This window comes from Pan troglodytes, chromosome 5, assembly GCF_028858775.2.
Source record: "Pan troglodytes isolate AG18354 chromosome 5, NHGRI_mPanTro3-v2.0_pri, whole genome shotgun sequence".
NCBI classification, from domain to species: domain Eukaryota; kingdom Metazoa; phylum Chordata; class Mammalia; order Primates; family Hominidae; genus Pan; species Pan troglodytes.
The window spans coordinates 135,421,444-135,438,837 of NC_072403.2; the positions used below are offsets into that span (position 1 = coordinate 135,421,444).

The window sequence follows — 17,394 nt, forward strand, 5'->3', positions numbered from 1 at the left end:
CATAAGGCCACCATGCTCCTAAAATTAAAGATCAGTTTCTCCTGTCCAAAAAACTAAATGTGCATAACTCTGAATGACTACAATTATTCTTTCTTAACTTTAAAACTAGATGTCAGGAAAAGACATTACAAAACCTAATTCCTTGTTAGGAGCCTATTATTATCTTCTAAAATTACATATTCCAAAGGATATAAATGCTGTAATGATTATTCTTATATACAGATATATTATAGATGGAGGTTTAAGTGAGAATAAACTGTAAAAAGGAGATAGAGATAGGTGTATCTGTTAAGTTGCACTTAAAAGTGTTAGTACCAGTATTTTATTAGTAAAATAAACCAGTAATAAACCAGTATTTTATTTTTGAACATAAATAGAGAAAAACACTAAGATACCTATGCTGAAAAAAACATATATTTTTTAACTTTGCTTTAAGACTATTGGGTTTTCGCTCTCTCTCTTTCTCTCCCTCCCTTTTTCTTTCTCTCTGAGTGTGTGCATGTTTGCGTGTGTGTGTGTGTGTGTGTGTGTGTGTCTGTCTGTCACTGTGTCTGGCCCTGGTTTTAACTTTAACTTTGGGTCTTTATGAATAATTAAGGGAATTAAAATTAATTTATATTTCTAAAAAATGGATATCATTACTATTATTCATATTTTCATATACTTTCAGTTCAATTTATTAATGATAACATCATATAAAGATTTACCCTCTTCTTTATCAAATATACAATGCCCCAACTATTCTATCTTATTTACTGCCTTATTTGATCATGTATTCATTAAATTTTTAACTGTGGTATTTGCAGGACATTTTACTAAGTAAGGTGATCTTTTACACCTTTGCAATTACGTAAGCTATAAAATAACATGTTGCATTGATCCTGATGCTAGCAATACCACATCAAAACTCCATTACTGTCATGTATTATTTTATTTAATAAATGTTCATCATTAGTCTTTGGGAATGTGGTAAGCAAATAGTACATGTTCTCTTCCACCAGCTCATTGCTTGGCTCATAGAAAACACTTGAAAAAGATTAATTGAAAAATACATTTGTTGATTGAGTTTAATCCCAGAAGGCATAAAACATGTCCGAATTCTGTATTAGTGATTAGCTAAGGATATACATTGTACCGTCGTGAATCTTAGACCTCTGTGCTTTGCTCTCACTCAGAAACCTAGGAGTTACCCAGAAAGCAAAATGTTTATTTTCTATTACAATCATGTTCAATTTTTTTCCCTTTTATATTCCTTAGAAATTTTGCAAAACTCTGCATCCCTTCCTACAAGTTCTAAAATTTTTCATCATAAGTTGAAGGATTACAAGTGATATAATTTATAGATTATTGTAAATGTTGACATTTAAAAATAAAGTTGCCATATCCCTTTTAAAAACTGAGTTGATGGACTCCAAACACTATAATATTTTTAGATGTCACTATCAACTTAAAATATTTATCAAAAAATTATTTCTTAACATTTGGAAGGTTTTCATCTTTCTCTTTTCTCTTTGAATTCATATTTTCATTCCACCTCTCTCACAAAAATTTTACCCAAGAGCTACATTATGATTCTCTAAGGAAAAAAGTGTACATATTGAAAATTTTAAATTTCCTCCATATTCTGTGATTTCACATCCTGTAATATATTAACCTTTAGACTATAAGAATCTAAGAATCTAAAGGTTAATATATTGCAAATCTTCATAAGTTATTATTAAACCTGAAAAATGAATTTTTTTTAGAATGCCATCTAGTGAATGGAGTTTTAAAATCACCTATCTGTGGATTAATGTATTTTACAGTTAGAATGAGACAGCGTTCATCAATAAATCTAACCCTATATTTTACTTTTAAAGATACAAGTATTGAGAAGCCTTATGCACATCTATACATACACACACACACACACACACACACACAATGTTATTAGGGCAATGTTACTTTTTTTGTCTCCTTCCAAGTAATGTCGAATACCATAAAGAACCAACAACAAATTTATTTATATTTGAAGTGGAAATAGTACAGTTATAAACCGGGCATGCTCTCAAGCAGATCAATTTTAGGAAAACATTCAAATGACATTCAATTCCTTTAAATCTCTCTGCTCTTTTATAACCCTTAGAAAGTGAGGTGCTAACAGATCCATGATGTATACCCTGGTGTGAAAAATATTGCTTAAAAGTACACTTCCAGATGTGCAAATATACCACTATACACAACAAATAATTTTTTCAGAAAATGTGATTTATAATAGTATTTGTTTTTCATAGTTATAATTTTTAGACAACTATGTAATAAAATATAGTATTTTCTAAAGATTCAGTGCCTTGGGGGTCTCATCATGAAGTGTTTAGTAATATAACTTAGTATTTTAAAATTTTGACAAGTTGAAAAATATGCATGAAGAATATAAAGACACTAGGTACTACATGTAATATCCTGAAGCTATATTTATATATAACAACAGATTCCACAGGCTAGCAGAATCAAATATTTCATCCATATTAATAATCTGTTTAATAATCAATACTGCAACCCTGAGATTAGTCGACTACACCATTATTCCATATCAAATTAAAAACTGCAAACTTCAACCATAAATTACAAACTGGCCGAATTTTTATTTTGTTAAGAATAGCAATAACTCAACAAATAAAACTAAGTGTATTCAAATAAAATGTTTTAGGTAGATATAGGGCAGTTGAATAAAAAAAATGCTACAGCCTGATAATTCAGGCAATATAAAATGACTAAATATTATTGAATATATATGAATTGAGAAGGGTATTAATGAAGAGTCATTTAGATGTGTAAAAATCAAATGTTTTAAAAGACTATCATTCCACGTTGCCCCCAAATTCCTTCTTAAACCAACATTTGTAAATGTAAACATGAGTAAAATAACTTATAAGACAAGAATAATTTATAGAATTTCTCCCCTAATAATAATGTTAAAAGTATACTTAAAATGTAGAATATGTATTATAAATGTTTTATAAAATATTAGCTACTACTTTAAAGCTCTCATTGCCTCTATACTTCTATGAAAGAAAAGCTTACACATAAAAAATAATAATTACAATGAAATAGATCTTCTCGAATTCACTTTTAACTAAGGTTTATTATTACATAGCCTCTGTACTCAAGATAGAGCATCTGAGATTTTTACTTAAATGTCAATTTTTTTTCATGTAACTGTGTGAATAATACTATTAAGAAAATATATTCAGGTGATTTAAAGTCAATTCTCCTAATTTTGAGTATGTAATCTTTAAGGACATTAGTGCACATGTGTTGAAGGACATATATCCCTTAGACTATTTTTGACTAATAAACATTTCTAACATTTTTTAAAAGTACCCTAAACAACTATTTAATAGTTTTTCTGGCAAAAACTTGATTTGCTGAATCAAGGAAATAATTTAAGAAACAATAGTAAAACAGCTTTGTATGAATTTGCAGTTTATACTAATTACTATATGAAGCTTAACTTTAAAATAATTTCAAAGAAAAATTTAAATCAAAAGAATTTTTTATTAAATAGTAAATATCAATTTATGAAAAATATGGCTTTATAATAGTCTTATGGATTTCAGTTTATAAGTATAAATGAGCAAACATTATTTATCTGTTTTCCCTTCTTCCATTTCCAATGAAAATAAATGTGCATAAGCTGTTATTTCCAGATAATGACTAATAACTCACTTAAAGTTTGACTATGTTCACTCTCTATGGGATATCAGCTATAAATCTCTTGAAGCTTATAGACAAATCTAGAATCTCTAAACCTGAATTTGATGGCTGAAGTCTGTCTTGAGTACTTGAGTTCTCATTCTGGATTTGCAGGTGTATAAACCCTTCCTTTCTCCTCACAGAGCTTTATAAACACTTTCATTTCTGGATGCCTTTGCCATAGTTGAATTTGACTGGCTTAGCTCTTTTTTGCTGCATAAGTTACAAATCCAAAGTTTCTAATTTAACATACACTAAGTGGATTTTACCCCAGATAGTGTGGGGTAGTCATCATTTTCTCAGGGAAGGCTGAAACTGTAAGTTTGGATCCCATTGTTTGAATCCACAGTAGGTATTAGGAGAGAGCAACAGAAGCCAGGGTTATCTTCCTGGGTAAACCCTCAACAGCCTGCCCATGTGTAGCAGTAACTAAAACACTGCAATTGTTTTAAGTCTGGCTTGAATGTTGGCTGTTTTCTCACAACAAATGTACCTCAAGATGGTACTACCTGCTCCCCAGTGCCCCTTCCAGATGCAGTTCCTACCCCTTCCTGTCAAAATCCCTGTCTTCTGAAATTCCTGCCCCATTGCTGTCCTCCTTTGTCCTAGGTTTATCGTTCTTATCATTCAGGTTGTGACCACTTCACTCAGTCACCTTATCTATTCCTGCAAGTAATTCCTCTACAGCACATCCAGGCACATCCAGGTAACTCCACTCCATGACAGTGACACATCACACATACCAACTGGGTATGCCTTTGCCTCCTAGGCTGTTATGTCCCTCACCATCTTCTTGTCCTGGCCCATAGTCATCAACTAACATGCAAAATAATGATGGCAAAAAAATTAAAAGGAAAAGAATAAGAATAAAAATTTAAAATCAATAAATCTGACCATGGTGAGAATAAATCATGGGTGTCATTTTCTGGGCCATTTCTAAGGCTACAGAATTCTCCCCTCATTCCTCAAATTCCAGCTCATATTGGTCTGTGTATAAATGAATCCATACAAATCTACTGAATAAGGCATTTAAAAAATAATCAACAGAAAAATAGTGAGATCACCTTCATTGGAAAAGAAATTGAGTAATTTTTTTCTGACTATAAATCTTGACCTAATTATTAAATAAAACCTTTATATTAAAATAAGTAAAATATATTTGAACCATGCTGAAAACCAATATTACCATAAGAGAAAAATAATTATTATCAAAGGTGAAAACAACTAACCTTTTTTTCTCAAGGGAGGCTCATCTATTTCTCCTAGACCAAGATTAAAAGAAGAACAGTGTTAGAAAATATTTTAGCATAGAATAATATGACATCATTATTTTCCCCTTTTGTTTATTTAAAAAAAATCTATTAGTTTTAACAATCATAGTCTTTACATTACTTTGCTTCCCAAATTCCAGTTTTTAAGTACAAAGTTTGTTTATATACATTTATATAAGATTGTTTCATTTTTATGAATTCAATAAAATTGTGGCAGTGATCCAAATTATACATTATAGGTTATATATCATATTAATTTCAATTCCCTATTGTTCATGTTGAACTCTTACTGGGGCCAAAACAAATATAACTTCAGGAAAAGTTATAAAAATACTCTAATAATTAAAGCTTTCCTGGTAGTCAAGGCTGAATACATGATTTCTGATGACTAAGACTGACCCTAAAAAGTGTTATCTAATAGATGGAATCACAGTGCTTTGTTCTTTTCATACTCATTCAATGGCAGTTTTTATGTGGTTTGAGATGGCTATTTCCTTTTATTCATTAATATATATGAGAGAGCACATAGGTTAGTTGCATAATTGTTAGGACATTTAGGATGTGTCCTTCTATTCTACACCACCATTTGGTCCAATAAATTTACTCTTTTGATTGCACTTTTAGTAAGATTCCTTTCTGCTATTTGACTATAAATATGACATATGTGTATAAAACACTTATATGTATTTTTAGTTTTACTGTTTTTATTTTAATCTTCCTAGAGATAAACTTGAAAAATAACTATTTTTTCCAAAGAAGCATATAAATGTGAGTTTGTATTGTGGTTTTATAGCAGTGCATAATGAGACTCCCTTTGCTGTAATGCTACATTAATATTAACATTTAATTTTGACATCTTTGCCATAATGGTAGATAAGCTATAAGATGAAAATCAAATAAAGAACAATTTACTGTGTTTGGCAGCCTGTTGATATGCTTTTAGCAGTCAGAAGTGTATTCATTTTGGTTTAGCTTGACCCAAGTGCTCATTTGAATTTAAACTGAGGCAAACCACTATAATACATATTTAATGTTGCTCCTAGCAGTTAGATATATCTCTATGTTCTTTGTACCTTTATCAGTATCTTCGTCACCATCATCATCATCTTCATCTTCAGATGAGATGATGTCAGATAACAAAGAAAAGAAGCCATAGATCCAGTCCGTGGTTTCCTCCACAGCATCACGTACCAGTTTTAAAGGATCTGAGCCAATCTTGGCAATAGAGCTTGCTAAAAGTAATTAAAAAAAAAAGAAAAAATTTGTGATCATTTCCAAATAACTTAAGAAAAGCTGTTTTTACTGATTTGTTCTTTTGACAAAAAGAATATGTCAATTTCAACATTCTAAATATCTCCTGGCTACAATTTTTTGCTCAGAAATAGAAACTTTATCTTGCTATAATATGCATGCATGCCAAGAAAGAAAATGCCCTTGGGAAGTTTATAATCCAAATAAGAGTTAGCACTGGAAAAAAATTAGGAATGAATTAAAATAATGTGTATTTATGTTACCCAGAGTGCAAATAAACCCTATGTTATGGATGTTCAGGAATGGAAGAAATAATTTCAGCACATATTGTATGGGACAGCATTATAGAAAAGATGACTCTGTAAGTTTTCAGACAAATAACAAGTTCTGCAAGTTGACTAAGGTAGTTGTGGCTAAATTAAGACTGATAGGCCCATTTATTCTAATTTGTGATACCACAGGAAGAATCTGGAATAGTCAAGTTAGTGATCATATCAAGCTCTAGTTGGAATAGATTGGATTTATCTGTTAGTCATCCCTGCACATGAAATAAAAAAGTATTTGAACTGCTAGTAACTTCAATGGATAGAATCTATAAGTCTTCCCTTTTCTATGTCCTAGGAGATATAAAATGTTTGCTAAATGAAAGATTGAATCATAAAAAATGCAAGCAAATAGATTAGGGATTTCCAAAATTTTGTTCTTCCAATCATATGAAAACTGCTCTGAAGAGGCAAGCATAGCCTTTAGGATGTGATTACAGAGATGATCTATCTAGAAATATGGTATAAATTGCATCTGGTTTTTTATCAAGCTGTAATTCAATTTTAGAGCTGTGTTTTCCTTAATTTTAAAAACTATTTTAGCTTTTCAGAGATTCTTCTCTCTTTGATATATTTAAGAGATGAGAATTATATCAATGTATTATACTACCTAAAGGTTAAGTACATCTAATTAGGCTTTTACTGTGACTGACATAGTAAGTCATCGGAAGATTTGAGCAGAAAGATGAAGTGATTTGACTTCCTTTACTGTGTTGAAGATTGAAAGGGTGCCAGGCTGGGAATAGGGAGACAAGTATGAAGCCAACTGAAATCATCCAAGAGAAAGATGATCATGATTTCTATCAGGGTGGTAACAGTGTGTGTGGTGAGATGCAATCAGATTCTGAATGTATTTCAATGACAGAATTAATAGTAGATGCTTCCAGTGTGGCTGTGATGTGAGAGAAAGACAGAAATCCAGGATAACTTCTAAGTTTTTGGTGTGAGAAACTAGAATGAAGGAAGGAAATGCTCTGAGCTGGGGGAGGACTGGAGAGAAACAAGATTCTTGTTGGGTGCGGGTGGGGTTGGGAGTAGAAAAGTAGCTGAGTTTTAGACTTTCAAAATTTGGGTTGCCTATTAGATACTTACATCAAGATGTAGACATTTGTATAATGCAACATGATTTACAAAAGGGAAGCTCTAATTGAAAACAGAAACTTCAGAATCCAACGGAAGACAGAAGGTATCAAAGCCATAACAATGAGTGAGATCACCAAGGAAGTTGACCCAGAGACACTTTAACAAATGTCAGGGAGATAAGTCAGAGAGATAGGGAGGAGCCAACAATGGATTCAGAGGGGAGATGACAGAGAGAGTGACAGGCAGAGCAGGAGTGAGCAAGAAAGAGAGAGGGAGAAGGAACCAAGAAAGTGTAATGCACCATATACCAGGTTAATACATTGTTTTTGAGGAGGACAGAGTGATCAACTGGAAAACGCTATGGATAGGTCAAGAAAGTTGAAGACTGGGAATGGACCTTTGGATTGGATGATGAGGATGTCACTCATGACCTTCAAAGAGCAATTTCAGTGGAGTGCATTCAAGACAAAATAGAAAAATTTGGAGGCAGTGAGTATATTTTATGCATATGACAGAGATTGAGTAATACTAGAAGAGGAACTAGGATTATAGTGAGTTTTTCTGTTTTTACCATTGTTCAAATAGGAAGAATATCCCATGGTTTATACTGATGGGAAGACCTCATAGAGAGGGGAAAAATTATATGAAAGAGAGGATTTCTGGGGAAATTTTTAACTTTATATTCCATTCTGAGGGATTCGTGGAGCACACAGACCATTCAGTGACCCCAGGAATAAAATGCTGCTTTCTGGGAAGCCTGTCTCCATGATTCATTGATAATGTACTTTCACTCCTTGCACCCCATTTTACTACACTCCAGAGAGTTTCATGTGAGCAAGAAATGGCCGTTTGAATGGTGAGATTAAACCTTAGACAAAGGAAATGAAATGGAATTTTATAATTGCAATTGAGGATTTTAAAAGAATCATATGTAAGGAACTGGATTGTTCTGGAACCATTAAAGGCATTTTTAGCAGTGGTATATTTTATACCTAATGGAAAAATCTGCAAATGAGATTTTTATGATGAGAATAGATTGAGACTATTTCTCCATTTCCCTTCTTTCTAAGTGTTAACTGAAGAGCTTAACAATAAAATCCAACAAAATTGGGATCAGTTTAATTATCCTTATGCTTAAATGCACTGTATGTATTTTGCAGATATATATATATATTGCCTGGTTCTAAAATTGTCAAAGCAGGCTATTTTTATGAAGTTATCATTGCTAGCTTGAGATCAGCTTCTGATTTTCTGATTTTCAGCCATGTGGACCACTTCTTCCAAAACCTAAATACACACACACACGCGCACACACACACACACACACACACACTTAAATAAGACAGTAGTCCTGAAGTTGATTCTTATTCTGTCTTGCATACCTCACATCCAAATCCAGATCATATCAATGGAAAAAATATTATTCAACGCAAACTAAAACTTTTATTGATGTCTTTTTTTAAGGAGATACTTAGGTAATTGTATTTTCTTAGCTTTCATGTTTCCCTAAGTTTAATTATATACATGACTGTGAGAATCATCTTAAAAATAACAGTCAGACACCATTATAAAAACTTTACAGGTATTAATTCACATTTTCTTCTCAATAACCCAATGACATAGGTATATTATTTTATACCTTTTTTAAAAACATAGGAAAACTAAGGCACAGAAAATTTAAATAAGATGCCTCAGGTTACATAGTTAGTAAGTGATGGAGCCACATTTTACACCCATTTTAGGCCACCAAAACAAGATTCTTAACTATTGTGCTATATGCTGTCAAACAAAAAACATAAATTCACAATTGATTCTAGGGTCTCGTTTTGGGTGGGGAGATTTTAGAAGGGGTTTTCTTGCTCTTAAAAGGAAGAACAAAGACTTTACTGCATGGGAATAAAAAAGCTTGCAGCTGCTTCAGTCATCTTGTAACCATGAGAACAGTAGCTGGCTCTTTGAGAAAGGCAAGGATTAAAACTGGAAAAAAAAAATGAGTCCATGATGACATTGCTAAGGCCTTGAAGTATCCAATGTTGAAATCACTCTACCTTCAGCACTTCTGTTATATGAGATAAGAAATGTTTCTCAGTGTTCAAGTCATTCTTAATTGTATCCAAGGTTTCTTCCAGAAAAATATACCACTGAATGCCGGGAAAACTGCTTTAGGTTACTTGTGGTCAGTAATTGGATTCTTGGCACTGATGAAAGAGTGCCAAGAGAGACAAGAGAGGCCAAGAAAAGTTTAAATAAGATTTTTATTTGTCCTCTGGTTTTGAAGCTAAACTATGCATGTACTTAAGTTTCTAAATGGGACTATACAAGAAAAATAATCATTTTCTCTGCTTCCCTTCTAAAAAATCAAGTCCATAGTTTCACTGTTATCTTTGGCCATCAGTCTTAGAGTGTGTAGGTAATATTTGACCCTTCTTTATTTTTCATATCCTGAGAAACATCGGCACACAATGGTTACAAGCTTGGGTTCTGAGTTCAGACTGATAGCATTCAAGTTCAAGCTTCCTACCCAGTGCTGTGCCAACTGTATTGAAACAAAAGGAGAAACAGTAATAATCATTCTGCCTTTATTTAAAATGTTGATATTTTCTTCATCATATATTTTTGCATTAATTTTGAAAATTTAAACTCTGCCCGAAAATATTATTTGTTTCAATTTTTGAGTGTTTTGGAGGACTCCAATTTTGCACCCATGGTACTTAACTCACTTTTCTCTAGTCCTGGTACTTCCCCAACCTATTAGCTCTATGATATTGAGAAGATTAACTTTTGCCATGTCTATAAAATTTATCAATGTCTTGCTTTCCCAAAGTCACTATTCCAAATCAAGACCTCAACCTTCTAGTGCCTGTTATTCCTCTATTCAACCTCTCTGTACTCCAATTTAGAACATATTCAGTTAGTGGGAAAAAGGATAAAGTACTCTGTGCTTCCATTTGCTGAACCATAAAATGACAATAAGACTGCATAAGGATCTTATGCGTAATACATGAGATAATATAGACAAATCAAATGGTACGATGCCTGCTAATTAGTAAACATCAACGTGAAGAAATAAGCAAGATTGTCTGTTGAATGACCAAAATGTTCTTTTCAGCTTGCTAGCCAGAACTAATAGCTTCCCCTCCCCTCAACAGGAGGCCTGTGTATGATCTCAGTTTCTCCCAAACTCTTCAAGTGCTACACAACTGGTGTTTCCAGCATTCCCTGATGCACTTGGCACCTAAACTCTGAATGCATAGCGCTCAAACCCAAATGATTAACCCCAACCTTAATGCTACCCTCATGCTTTCCTTCCAAGGAAAGAACAACTAAGAGGTGGAGTCTCTAGATTTGCCCATCTGCATCTGTCTGATCCACTCCACAGGAAGGCAAGAAAACAGGGGTCCCAGGAATCTTCTGCCCTTCTGCCCATGACTCTGCCTGCACCAGATGACACTTATTGGTATTCACTCAAGCACAGTGTACGTAAACTTTTTGGTGTAAAGCATGTGTATTAGTCCGTTTTCACACTGCTAATAAAGACACACCTGAGACTGGGTAATTTATAAAGAAAAAGAGGTATAATGGATTCACAGTTCCACTTTGCTGAAGAAGCCTCACAATCATGATGGAAGGTGAAAGGCATGTTTTACATGGTGGCCAGCAAAAGAAAATGAGAGCCAAGTGAAAAGGGAAACCCCTTATAAAACCATCAGATCTCAGGAGACTTATTCACTACCACGAGAACAGTATGGGAGAAACTGTCCCCATTGATTCAATTATCTCCCACTGGGTCCCTCCCACAACATGTGGGAATTATGGGAGCTCTAATTCAAGATGATATTTGGGTGGGGACACTATCAAACCATATCAGCATATAGGGCAGAACATATGGTTTAATAAATGTTAGATAATTATCAGTTTAATTTTCATGACCATTTAACTCAAACATACAACGCTCCATAAATGCAGGCTGTGATAAATATTAGCATGAGATCACTTAGTCACCACGCCCTCACAGCAAACCTTGGTAAGGTCCATGAAATCCAAAGACTGTTTTCATTGGAACTCATGAAACAACTAATGTTTGCCCCTGACCTCCCAGAAAATATTCAGATCCAAATATTTGGAACTAAATTGAGGTAAAGGTTTTTTTTAATGTCATGAATGCTACCCAAACCAGGAACAATTAAACTTGGTATATGTTGCTGTATGTACCTTCTGTATGAGGTTGGCTAAGCAGTACAGAGATTTCTCTTTTACAACAATTATTGAGCACTGATTATGTACAACATTCTAAGTGTAATATATAATTGATATCTAGGTGGTTCTAATTTTGGTATGTGAGGAAAGTTATTTCAAAATACATAGAGATAATTTTCTAGACCTAAAGAAATAATTTTAAGTGACCAGTTTTTCTCCCTTTCTGCAAATACGTATATGAATATTTTTGCTTCTGTTGGTGAAAATTTTATCAAGTTAAGAAAAATTTTAGCAAATTATGTGTCATTTAATATGCCCTGAGTTACATGTCAATTTTTGCTTAAATTACTGTGAAATTACTTAGTCTTTGTCTTGAAGGTAAACAAATTTCTTTAGAACTTTCCCAATGCCAAATGAAACTTCAGATGTGTTTCCTCATTCCCATCCCACCACCTAAGTTGGGAAGAAAGAAAAAACAGATAGGAAAAACAAAACAAAAATGTTTTTAAAATCTGAAGTGGTGGGTCAGTATATGCATAAAACAATGCTCTCTCCACTAAGTCAATAGGTTTCTTAGACTCAGAAATGTAGCTGAGAGAATACAAAGACTTATGAAACAGTTTGGGCTCAAGGTCTGGCATTATTTGTTAATAGTCAACTATTTCTTAAGGGTATAGGGTAGAAATGCTAATTTAATTTATTTCTAAGCAGAATCCATCGGAAACAAAAAGCTTTCACAGTGAATTTAATGGTCTTCTGAGACTTTGGGTCCTGGAGTTTTCAGCATCAACAATACTAGGCACAAGTGTTTACGAATAAATAAAAATATGTGCTTATACATTCACAGTGAAATTTGGTGTCTTCATTGACCTGATGTTTACTGAAGACATTATACTTTAAAGCTTTTTAAGTCCAAACAGTTTCTCATAAGTTGGGCCACTTGTCCTGGGTATGTTTGGTTGACTTCAATGATGTTAGAACTGCCGTTTTTAATTTTGTCATCACGGTGGAAGAGGTTTCAACCTCTTAGAGCCAAATGCCTTTTTTTCTCCCATGAATTTATTGCTTTCTTATTTTCTGTTTTATTTCAAATTGAAAGTAAAGACAAACTTAGAGACATAAGTAAAACATCCAAGGAAGTCAAGAATTCAAAAAATGTTTATTGCAACACCTTTATTCCTCTGTATTTAACCCCTAAGATGAGTTTATATCCTGCCAGTGGACGTTTCTAAATGTATAGTACTGGAATTACATATTTTCTTATTATTTTTTCTTGAAAAACGCAGGAAGGATGGCTATATTTGTATATATTGCTTCAGTTCCAGAAGCAACACTTGATATTTTGGCATCTGATAAGCCACTTTTGTTGTAACCAAAATAGTAATAATTTATAGTCCTAAAACCATGTTTCAAAAATAGATTTTCCACACAGAAGCATTTTAAGAGAGGCTCATTTTTTGAGATCCTCTTTTTATATTCACTTATATTGACCCTTTAAAATTATTTAAACTAAAATAATAATTGGGGAAGAACTGGCTAACTGATAGCAATTTGAGAGGAACAAAGGTAAAAATAATAATGAAATGCAGAGGTGGAGGCCAATGAAAATTGAATCCAGCTACTGTGCTATAATCTTTGCATTTGATAATTTTGTTTACAGTATAAAAGAGTATTTCAAGGATCCTCACATGGACAGAAATGTGGAATAAAAGCTATGCTGTAAAATTTTCTTGAAACTAAATATGTAGAATAAAATAAATTTTTTATTTAACACTTTAGCAAGATATACAAATATTGAATAATTAGATTTCAGACTGAGTAATTAGATTGTAAAATAAATTATGAGATGCTTCTATAGAGCACCTTTCAGATGCTTTTGTAAAGAGTATGAGGAAATCTCATTTTCATATATTTAAATGCCTTACTTTACAAATGAGTGAATACTTTGCTATTGCCATACTTAGGAATAAATGTTCTATTTTAAAAATAGAACATTTAAATAGTTGTATACAATCACTTGAACAATAAATCAAAATTATATAAGTGATTTAACTTCAAAATTAAGTGTCTGAATAGATTTTCATTCAATGAGATTTTTAACATAGAGACCATATACATAGGTTGAAATTTTCTGGAGTCTCTTATCTTTATCTCAATGAACACTCCTCAAAGCATGATGACATTAAAAGTTGGGTTAATAAAATTCCCATGGTGCTTCTAATATTAACCTCACTTGGAGGATTGATTTTACAAAAATTGTAATTGCAATATAATTTTTTCCTGTTCTTTTTTCCTGTTCAGTCTCTCTTTCTCTATTTCCTCCTCTTTCTCTTCATTCTCCTCCTCCTCCTCCTTCTTCCTCTTCCTCCTATTCCTCTTCCTCTTCTTCTTCTTCCTCTTCCTCTTCTTCTTCTTTTCTCTCTTGCTCTCTCTAAATCTCACTCACTCTCTCTCCTTATGACTTCTGGATAATACCAATATTAGACTAAAATGACCAGTGTGTCCCTCTCCTCTAGTGAGTTCTATGGTCTAAATGTCTACGCCCCCACAAAATTCATATGTTGACATCCAAATCCCAAAGTGATAGTGTCAGGCCTCTGAGCCCAAGCTAAGCCATCATATCCCCTGTGACCTGCACGTACACATCCAGATGGCCAGTTCCCACCTTAACTGATGACATTCCACCACAAAAGAAGTGAAAATGGCCGGTCCCTGCCTTAACCGATGACATTACCTTGTGAAATTCCTTCTCCTGGCTCATCCTAGCTCAAAAGCTCCCCTACTGAGCACCTTGTGACCCCACCCCCACCCCTGCCTGCCAGAGAATAACCCCCCTTTGACTGTAATTTTCCTTTACCTACCCAAATCTTATAAAACGGCTGCACCCCATCTCCCTTCACTGACTCTCTTTTCAGACTCAGCCCGCCTGCACCCAGGTGAAATAAACAGCCTTGTTGCTCACTCAAAGCCTGTTTGGTGGTCTCTTCACGCAGACCTGAGTGAAATGTGAAATTTGGTGCCGTGACTCAGATGGGGGGACCTCCCTTGGGAGATCAATCCTCTGTCCTCCTACTCTTTGCTCTGTGACAAAGATCCACCTGCAACCTCTGGTCCTCAGACTAACCAGCCCAAGGAACACCTCACCAATTTTAAATCGGGTAAACAGCCTCTTTCTACTCTCTTCTCCAACCTCTCTCACTATCCTTCAACCTCTTTCTCCTTTCAATCTTGGCGCCACACTTCAATCTCTCCCTTCTCTTAATTTCAGTTCCTTTCCTTTTCTGGTAGAGACAAAGGAGATGCATTTTATCCATGAACCCCAAACTCTGGAGCCGGTCACGGACTCGGGAAAACAGTCTTCCCTTGGTGTTTAATCACGTGGGGACAACTGCCTGATTATTCACCCACGTTTCAGAGGTGTGTGACCACACGGGAACGCCTGCCTTGGTCCTTCAGCCTTAGCAGCAAGCACTGCTTTTCTGGGGGGCAAGCACCCCCAACCCCTTCCCTCCGTGTCTCTACCCCTTCTCCACTTTCCTGGGGGGCAAGCACCCCCCCACCCCTTCTCTCCATGTCTCTACCCTCTCTTTTCTCTGGACTTAGCTCCTTCACTATGGACAACCTTCCACCCTCCATTCCTCCCTCTTCTCCCTTAGCCTGTGTTCTCAAAGACTTAAAACCTCTTCAACTCACACCTGACCTAAAACCTAAATGCCTTATTTTCTTCTGTACTGCCACTTGACCCCAATACAAACTGGACAGTGGTTCCAAATAGCCAGAAAACAGCACTTTCGACTTTTCCATCCTACAAGACCTAAAAAATTCTTGTCATAAAATGGGCAAACGGTCTGAGGTGCCTGACGTCCAGGCATTCTTTTACACATCAGTCCCTCCCTAATCTCTGTTCCCAATGCAACTTGTCCCAAATCTTCCTTCCTTCCCTCCTGCCTGTCCCCTCAGTCCCAACCCCAAGCATCACTGAGTCTTTCCTCTTTCCAATCTTCCTTTTCTACAGACCCAATGACCTCTCCCCTCCTCCCCAGGCTGCTCATCGCCAGGCTGAGCTAGGTCTCAATTCTTCCTCAGCCTCCACTCCCCCACCCTATAATCCTTTTATCACCTCCCCTCCTCACACCCAGTCCGGCTTACAGTTGCATTCTGTGACTAGCCCTCCCCCACCTGCCCAGCAATTTCCTCTTAAAAAGGTGGCTGGAGCTAAAAGCATAGTCAAGGTTAATGCTCCTTTTTCTTTATCCCAAATCAGTCAGCATTTACACTCTTTTTCATCAAATATGAAAAACCCAGCCAGTTCATGGCTTGTTTGGCAGCAACCCTGAGCTGCTTTACAGCCCTATACCCTAAAATGTCAAAAGGCCATCTTAGTCTCAATATACATTTTATTACCCAATCTGCTCCTGACATTAAATAAGCCTCCAAAAATTAAATTCCAGCCCTCAAACCCCACAACAGGACTTAATTAACCTCGCCTTCAAGGTGTACAATGATAGAGTAGAGGCAGCCAAGTAGCAATGTATTTCTGAGTTGCAATTCCTTCCCTCCACTGTCAGACAAACCCCAGCTACATCTCCAGCACACAAGAACTCCAAACACCTGAATTGCAGCTGCCAGGGATTCCTCCAGAACCTCCTCCCCCAGGACCTTGCCATAAGTGCTGGAAATCCGGCCACTGGGCCAACGAATGCCCATAGCCCAGGATTCCTCCTAAGCAGTGTGCCATCTGTGCGAGACCCCACTGGAAATCGGACTCACCCGGCAGCCACTCCCAGAGCCCCTGGAACTCTGGCCCAAGGCTCTCTGACTGACTCCTTCCCAGATCTTTTTGGCTTAGCAGCTGAAGACTGACACTGCCTGATCGCCTCAAAAGGCTCCTGGACCATCACAGAAGCTTTGGGTAACTCTCACAGTGGAGGGTGAGTCTGTCCCCTTCTTAATCAAAATGAAAGCCACCCACTCCACATTACCTTCTTTTCAAGGGCCTGTTTCCCTTGCCTCCATAACTGTTGTGGGTATTGACAGCCAGGCTTCTAAACCTCTTAAAACTCCCCAACTGTGGTGCCAACTTGGACAACATTCTTTTGTGCACTCTTTTTCAGTTATCCCCACCTGCCTAGTTCCTTTATTAGGCCGAGGCATTTTAACCAAATTATCTGCTTCCCTGACTATTCCAGGACTACAGACACATCTCATTGCTGCCCTTCGTCCCAACCCAAAGCCTCCTTTGCGTCTTCCCCTTGTATCTCCCCACCTTAAGCCACAAGTGTAGGACACCTCTACTCCCTCCTTGGTGACTGATCTTGCACCCCTTACCATCCCATTAAAACCTAATCACCCTTACCCCACTCAATGCCAATATCCCATCCCACAGCATGCTTTAAAAGGATAAAAGCCTGTTATCACTCGCCTGCTACAGCATGGCCTTTTAAAGCCTATAAACTCCCCTTACAATTCCCCCCATTTTACCTGTCCTAAAACCGGACAAGTCTTACAGGTTAGTTCAGGATCTACGCCTTATC

At 35.6% G+C, this 17,394-nt stretch overlaps 1 protein-coding gene across 34 annotated transcripts in view; it reads right to left on the bottom strand.

The window, feature by feature from the left end:
- TRDN (triadin) overlaps positions 1–17,394 on the bottom strand; it is a 414,373-nt gene that overhangs the window by 317,784 nt on the left and 79,195 nt on the right. For all 34 annotated transcript variants that reach the window (XR_008548643.2, XR_008548645.2, XR_008548647.2 and 31 more), the window contains exons 3-4: positions 6,080–6,238; positions 4,965–4,997 (exon numbers count right to left, since the gene is read on the bottom strand). Coding sequence is in view for 29 of the 34 variants with exons in the window: in XM_054686250.1 (XP_054542225.1) it covers positions 4,965–4,997; positions 6,080–6,238 (192 nt within the window). In the remaining 5 variants the exon portion in view is untranslated. The remainder of the gene's footprint in view (positions 1–4,964; positions 4,998–6,079; positions 6,239–17,394) is intronic.